The following is a 7,912-nucleotide window of genomic DNA, read 5'->3' as shown; positions in this document are numbered from 1 at the left end:
AACTCCTTCCCGCAATAAAAAAGAAAAAGAAAGGGGGATGAGGTTGGGAGAGTAGACAAAGATCTGATGCAAGACTATAAACCAGGGGGTCACAATTTTATCCCCCGCCCCCCAACCCCTTTCACCCCGTCACATTTCTCCCCCTGGCTTTGTTATTCAAACGGGGTGACACTGACACCTAAACAGTGATATATAACCCATCATATTACAATGTGCCGCTCTGTCCACTGGAATGAAAACGTTCCGTGTAATAATAATTGAGTTTGGATCTTTCCAGTAAAACAGTACTTCTCTGCATTTATCACCGTATTGTTCTGCTTGTTTGTTTACACTTCTTCCATGGTGTTTTCAGGAGCGGATAACCGAAAGGGGGGGAAAAAGAAAACAAAACTGTATGATAATGATTCTCTTGCCGGTTTGTCTGCGTAAGTAGTCAGAGATGCCGATCGAAGCATCGCATTACAATCAGCGGCCCTCGTCGCCCCTCATCAGGCCACTGACGAACAAACTCTGATTAACACAACCATCTGATTACTGCAATCACCCAGGCTAACCACGCACCAGCGCTGTCCCCCTGCCAGCGCACGCACACATCCATCCTAACACCACGGTGCTATCTGAGCAGATACGACACAGACGCGAAACAGCTCTCATCATGCATTGTCACACAATTTCCATTAGAGAAGTGAAGGTTAGAGAAACACACTAAAAACTTTGAGTTGGGGTGGATTAAGATGCTGAGAATATTACAAAGGAGTGAAAAGGGGCATGACAAACCCACAGCTTACTGTATAAACCTGTCATCTTGTGTGTTTTATTTAAATCCCTGATTTCTTTGAAACCCCATAAATACCAGTCCTCATGTGAAGGAAATGTTGTGATGCATGTTGACGCATGCATAAATATACATACATGCAATCTGAGGCAGACAATGACACAAGGAGGCTGCAAGACAAGGACAGATCCGGTAGTTAAAGCGTAATGAACACGTCCCCAAGGCACGAACCTGGCATTCCCCTGAATGATGGACTGACAGTAATGCCGAGGCAGATGGGTGCGCTCCACGCCCCGTTCAACACCACACACACGTACGCACACCCGCACGCACACCAGTGTGTACACACACCCTCCCCCTGGTGCATCCTGGGCCTCTCTCCTGCAGAGAGATACCCCCTGTAGGTCTGATGGGGAGGAGGGGGCATAGCAGGGGTCCTGTGTGTATAAATGCGAGTATGTGCACATCTAGAGGTGGGGTGCACAAGTATGAGGCCCCTGTCATGATTTAGGCTCCCATGCAAATTTAATCAATTCGAGTACCTCTCGCCAGCCAGGGCTCATTAGCGGCAATTTAAAAAGGAGGCTCTGTGATCCCCACCTCTTCGCAAGAGCCAGACTTTTAACTCGGGCATCCACATGCAAACCCACACAAACATGCTACGATACATATTGATATCCACACACACACACACACCCACACGCGCACATAAAAAAGGCATGCACATCAGGGACACTGTCAAGGCCGCAAAGATTTTCCTTCAGACATCTTCCCTCTCTGCCATGGAGAAAGACACTGCCTCTTCCTTCCCCCCACTCTTCTGTCCCTACTGTCTTTCCACAACTTCAAAAGCCCCATGACACCCAGCTTTAAGTTAAAGGAGAGAAGGGATTCACAGATAAATACTAGCTCTCATCGTCCCTTTGCAACCCTCCTAACACTAAAATCCCATGCTGCCTCTCTCGTCTCCCCGCCTCTCGTTCTTCAGCTCTCAGTAATTGGGGGATCGATTAGCACTGTCCTTAACCATCCTTAACCTCGGATCAGTATGCAGGGCAACCTGGTGGAGGAGCTGGATGGAGGTGCTGCACTTGTGATTTTCAGAGGAGCAAGTGCAAGGTTAAAATAGTGTTGTACATTTGTATATCATATCATTTATGAGTGAGAAATAGAAGCACAATGCATTATCCGCACATAGCCTACAGACGCAGACCAGTTTTTTGAGGTCAGTATGTGAAAAAAAAAACTTTAAAAAAGTTCAGCTTTTAGTACAGGAGCTTCAGTTTACCTTACAGGTTTCCCATATGATTTAGATCTGGTAGGTGAGAAGCAGGCTGATTTGTGTTTTGGATTATTAACCTATTGAAAGACCAAATGCAGACTTGTTTTTAGTTTTTTCTAATCAGAGTAAACCAATTTTTAGCTTTATATGGCATCATATTTTTTTTACATTTACGATAACATTCTTACAAGGTTCCCAGATGCACAGCTTCACACATCCTCTTCTGTACCCAACAATGGGTATGAGGTGGTGGTCCACCTGAAGCACAGTTGTGTAGAGTTTAGCTAACTTTACATGTTATGTTTACTTAAGACCACAGAAAGTACTTGTTCCTGACATGTCTCTCAAAAAACTGACAGACAGGTATATAGTCTCTGATAGTTACCAAGACTTAGTGACTTGGTGACCCCAATGTGTCACACAGTAAGCCATGAAATTCATGGCTTACTTTTTTTTTTTGCCTCCCTAACCATTCTGCTCCATGTGCATGGTGGCCAGTGGCTAAAAGAAATGGTCTCTCTGTTTCGTGTCATATTTGCCACCTAGGGAAACAGAAACTTGTAGATTCTTAAGCAGAAGTGCCTCAAATGTAAATGAAGTTCACATTGAGTTCAACTTATTTTGAAAGGGGGTTTTGCTTGTAACAGGTAATTACTTGAGTCAAATTTTTGTCGCCAGTGACAAAAATTGCTCAAAAAGGTTGGATTTTCCTTTTTTGTTTTTACACTTTTTGCTTTGGATGGTTTTTCTTATTACACATCTTTACCAAGGAGATGACACATTTATTAGCATTTGGTTTAATTCACATAGTCACCAGCTTTAGTTCAGATACACTGTTCAGTGCACTCTAGAAAATCTGATAGTCGTCATTATATTCAAACATTTCCAAACTGCAAGCAGTTTATAATTATTTTTTTTAACTGTAGTGGCACCACAAGATTGGGCAAACAAAACTAATTTTGGGCTTTGAAGGATACGAACGATGGATCTCAATTTAAGAATCCGTGACAATTCAACTGAATAATACAATACTAGAAGTAAACATGTCTTTAATTAAAGTGTGAATTTGGACTATTATATTCTCTAATATCTACATTTGGTGAACAACGCTCTTTTGTTCATTACTTCCTCTTAACCAGGCTATACTTTCCCTTTTCAACAGTACCAGGGTCAATGTCATACCCTGCAGCAGTGCCGCTAACACCCTGTCCTCCACTTCCAGTTCCCACTCAAAAACGTGACTATTCGTTAACAAACCTCATGGGTCATTAACTTTAGAGATGGCATATGGGCCGGAAAAATGGCCTGTGCGAGCAGCCAAATGAGTTATGAGGTCTACGACAATAGAAGGAATGCCTGTTTATATCTTTAAAATCAGGAGGTCACCCTCTGCCCACCCCTGAGCTCTGCCACTGCGCCCCAGCGTAAGAGCCCCTTCGGTGGAGGAGGGAATAAAAGGATAGTTGAGAAGAGACAGAGGCCTGTCTGTGCTCAGGTCTCATAGTCAGGGAGGGGTCCCGGAACTGCGCATACAGTGTTTTGACCCCTGGGCTCCTCTTAACGACCTACACCCACTCAGCTTACGGACAGTGGGCCCCGGGGTCCTGGTTCACGCACGCTCTCTCAGCATCGTGACGCAGTATCGCAGGGCAGGCTGAGAATGTGATTCACTAACGCATTCAGGATACATCAAGTCTGAAATGAATGATCGGGTTCTGGGACATGGAAGTAAAGCTCTCCAGTGTCTATATAATTAAATTTAAACATTTAAATAACCACTTGTTCGCAGGTTAAATGATTTGTTTTCAATCTTTCAATAATTTCAAAGCTGATCGGTTTAATTTAAAATTTAAACAGCTACACCAGGTGGACTGTGGTTCATCCTGAGCTGTTTGTCTGATGCCTTCTCTCCTTCCTTTCCCTTCTGTGTCTCCCTGTTGAAGGTGATGGATGGGCTCTGCTTATGAAGCTGCTGAAACCACAATGAACAGTCAAACCAGCTTCACTGTAATCTGCTGGTGGGAGCCAGATCTTCAGCATAGTCTCCAACTTCGGCTGAAGAAGGCTCTGGAGCTTATCCCATATGTGTAACCACAAAAAAAGACAGAAATGAAATGTAGTCAGAGAGTGTGTAGTCGTTTTGCTGTATCTATAATACCCTGAAAAGGTTTTTTATATATAAAAAAAAACACTTTTGGCAGCATGTTTTTGAGGTATCTCTCTACCAGTTTTGCACATCGAGACACTGAAAGGTTTGCCAGTTTGTCTTTGCAAATTAGCTTATGCTCAGTCTGATTAAATAAGAGGGAATCTGTATTGTGCATTTTTTATTTATTGTCAAAATTTACAATGTGGATTTAGATCTAAACTTTTCGTGGATGATTAGATGATGTATTGAACAATGCCTCATCAGATGTTTAAAGCTTGGCATATTGTTTTATATTTTAACCCTGCTTTACACTTCTCCCTGACACATCTGTTGTGTTTCTTGGTTGGTGTGATGCCGTTTCCTCTCAAAAGTCACATTTCCACATGTACCAACGCAGCTTAACTCGATTTTAGGGTTTTCGATTAGATACTGGTACCAGCTCCTTTTATCTACTTGGCCAGGCTTCTAAGCAACCTGAATTGAAGTGAAAATACAACTTCAGAAAAGTAAAAATCATTGATTGGCGCCACTGGTTGAGTCATGAAAGTGACTTAATTTCCAGAATCAAACCCATCATTTATAAAACTTTCAACAGTAACTGAGCATATCGAGACCTTAAGGAAATGGCAGAATGGGCCATTGAAAAGGTGCAATTTTTGTGCCAAGTGGCAGATGAAATACTCAAAATGTTTGTTTATCAAACACAAATCACATTAACTTACTTATTGAACTATCTTGCTATGGCCCAAAACACAACGTGGTGGTAATCCACTGCAATTGAACAAGACCGCACCAGTGTAGCATCAGAAAATGAGAAAAACAGAAAAAAACTACACCTGGTTAAGGATTTTTTGCACTGATTTGTTTCCCAACATGCGAGGTGGTCAGGACACCTTAAAATACCTTGTTTAGCTTGTTTGGATTTGAACAATTAAGTCAGAGGGGTTCTCATATTTAGATCAAAATATGTAAAGACTACTAAATGAATCTATATGGTTAAAATAAATATTTAAGGTGTTTAAAATGTAAATCACAAAAGTAACATCCTGGGCTCCTCTCTATAATTATTAGATATATTAGAAAATGTATTTTTATAGTCAAAGAACACTAATGCCCCCTGGTGGTAACTTAAAATATAATTCCACCATTTAAGCAGCTCCTATGATCAGATTGCATCTTTTCAAACTCAGCCTAGGGCCACTTCAGAAATCATCCACTTGTTCTCCAAAACTATGGAAACTCATAAGTTTGTAAGCAAAGCCAACAGCGACTCATCTCACTGAATTAACTGAATGAGAAATTAATTTGCATTTAGATTTTTATTTGCACAAAATAATTAATTTGCACTAAAATATTTGCACAAATATGCACTAAATGGGAATACTCCAACAGTTTGGTGAAAAAGATTCTTTCTCTTCTGGATCTCTTGGGATCAAAGGTGAGTTCAGTACTTTGTAGGCATCTTATCCTAAAACTAACTTGGTCCTCAGTTGTTCTTTCTTAGCGTTTCCTCTTGGACTCAAACTTGTAAATGGCTGCTCTGTCAGGTGTCTCCTTTTTCACCTTCACTTTCTTGTTTTTATCCTGTAGCCAAAGTAAACAAAATATAGAAGAATAAACATGTTGACAATAAGGATTCTGGTGTTCCAAGTGTTTAGCACTACTCACCTGTAGGTCTTTACGGGACTGGATTTTCTGGCTGATGACAAACATTTTCTTCTCTCTGTCAATCCTTTGAGAGAGGATTTTATACTGATGTTTCCTCTGCTTGGCCAGTTTCTACAGGTGAAGCAAACAGGAGGGATTTTTATCTCACTGGGCTCAACAGAAAAATAATTAACAACCAAAACACTGAAGATAGTACTCTTTACTGACAAGGAGTTGTCAGTCAGTAGCACATGTGACTGAAAAAAAAATAAAACAAAAAACTGAGCAAACAACACTCTAAAAACTAACGTTAATAATATTTGGTTTCACAGATCCTTTGATGCTTTTGGTCTCCAATGTTTGCAGAGTTGGTCTGTTGTACACTCGATCCACCAGCTTTGGATGAGTACCGAGGTGGCTGGCCAGGTTAAATGTTTCCACTGAGGACACAAAAACAAAAATTTATCTTGCATAATCAATTCTGCAAAACTGTTTGTTCTACACAAACCAATAGAGCAGTAATCATCTTCCAAGCAATCACTATTCAAACCTTTATCTATTAAACCTCTGTACTTACCTTCCTTGTTGGAATCAACAAAAAAAGTGTGTTTGTTCTTCTGTTTGTTCTCTGCATCCAGAAGATGAAGCTCTCCTTTCAGTCTTTCTATTTTCTGAAAAAAAGCACTATTATCAGGTATATGTTTAAGCTATCTGTCTTAAATTGTGCATGTATTCTATATAATCCTTCAGTAACTTGTCATCTGCACCTTCTGAATTTCAACAAAATTAAAAGGTATTTAGCTTTATAATACTCACAAGGTGACAACTATGCCTGTTTCCTATGCACTTTTTTTCTTTCACTCAACTTTCCAGTAAAATACTTGGATCCAGCACAAGCAATAACTTGTGACTTAGTCTTCCTGTGGAGTGCATCAAAGACTACCTACAAAACTAGTGTAAAGTCAGAGATTTTTGTCATAATTTTGTAGCTCATATCTTGGCTATAACATTTGTGTATTAAAAATATTTGTATTGGTCTTATGTAATTGTTTTGTTATATGATGGTTTGAATTTATTTAGTAAATGTATGTCATAAATGTATTAATACCAGAAGGGAACTCTCACTATAAACTACATAGAATACCAGTTTTAATATTATTACTTTAACATAATTACAGTACCTTTACAATAATATTTCATTTTGTTGCGGTACAACAGTACTACTCTTTGTGGAAATAGACAAAGGCCTGGCACCAGCTGACATACCTTTGCCTCTGCAACCCGTTTCATCTCCACATATCTCATGTCCTGCGTCCTCATTACGTTCTTCTGCTCCTCCGTCACTTCCTCCTCAGTTTTCTTCTTCACATGAACTCCATCCTGTCAGCATGACAGAATACAGCACATAACTACTCTGTCAGATCCAGATATAGAGGAATCTATATAAAATGGTCAAAACTATGATGAACTAGTTCTAACCTCCAGTTTGGAGCTGATCATTTTGAAGTAAAACTCATCTGGGTTTTTCTCCAGAGCTTTCTTTCGCAGAGCAGCGAGAGTGTTTTGTTTCTTGTGATAATCTCTATAACAACATCAAAAAACACATTGATAAACATGTTTTGTATTAGGTTTAACCATAAAAAGGAATAAAACAGAACTTACTCTGCTCGTAGTTTGTAGTCTTTCTTCTTCTCCAACAAACCCACAGTTTTCCTAAAACCAGGCTGGTTGGACAAATTGAAAAAATTAATACGAGTTTAATATTACTAGTAATACGTCTTGAAACGAAAACACAACCATACATTCTTAAATTTGAGTATAAACGCTTGGCTAACCAAGACAACATCTAAATGTTTACCTGAGATCTCTCATGGTGGTTCCTCTGTTGGGACTTCAGCGCTTTTCTAAATGAAGACATCTTTAGTTAGTGTCCAGAGACCTAAGACCTCCTAAAAACAGTCAAAATAGATAAATGTTGTTTCTTTATTTGTGAAACAAACACAGAAAGCTAACTGCTACACCAGCTCTGTTGCTTCCTGTGAGCACGTGGGTTCCTGCC

The 7,912-nt window shown here is 39.9% G+C and overlaps 1 protein-coding gene across 1 annotated transcript; it reads right to left on the bottom strand.

Moving 5' to 3' along the window:
- Window positions 1-5,506: 5,506 nt before the first annotated feature.
- utp11 (UTP11 small subunit processome component) lies at window positions 5,507-7,912 on the bottom strand. Its single transcript, XM_032554400.1, has 8 exons — window positions 7,712-7,912; window positions 7,516-7,577; window positions 7,333-7,435; window positions 7,120-7,233; window positions 6,431-6,524; window positions 6,163-6,293; window positions 5,875-5,985; window positions 5,507-5,790 (listed from the first exon to the last, which is right to left on the bottom strand). Exons 1-8 carry the CDS (start codon window positions 7,769-7,771, stop codon window positions 5,707-5,709), a joined length of 759 nt encoding a protein of 252 aa, XP_032410291.1. The 5' UTR covers window positions 7,772-7,912; the 3' UTR covers window positions 5,507-5,706.

Source organism: Xiphophorus hellerii, chromosome 3 (assembly GCF_003331165.1).
Source record: "Xiphophorus hellerii strain 12219 chromosome 3, Xiphophorus_hellerii-4.1, whole genome shotgun sequence".
In the NCBI taxonomy this organism is placed as follows: Eukaryota; Metazoa; Chordata; class Actinopteri; order Cyprinodontiformes; family Poeciliidae; genus Xiphophorus; species Xiphophorus hellerii.
The sequence above is the reverse complement of the archived record's forward strand: the minus strand, read 5'-3'. Positions and strand labels throughout refer to the sequence as shown.

Coding starts and splice junctions, on each gene's coding strand:
- utp11 (XM_032554400.1), bottom strand. CDS start 7,771: ATGTCTTCATTTAGAAAAGCGCTGAAGTCCCAACAGAGGAACCACCAT. Junction 7,578..7,711: donor ACCACCATGAGAGATCTCAG/GTAAACATTTAG, acceptor TTGTCCAACCAG/CCTGGTTTTAGGAAAACTGT. Junction 5,791..5,874: donor AGTCCCGTAAAGACCTACAG/GTGAGTAGTGCT, acceptor CTTTGGCTACAG/GATAAAAACAAGAAAGTGAA.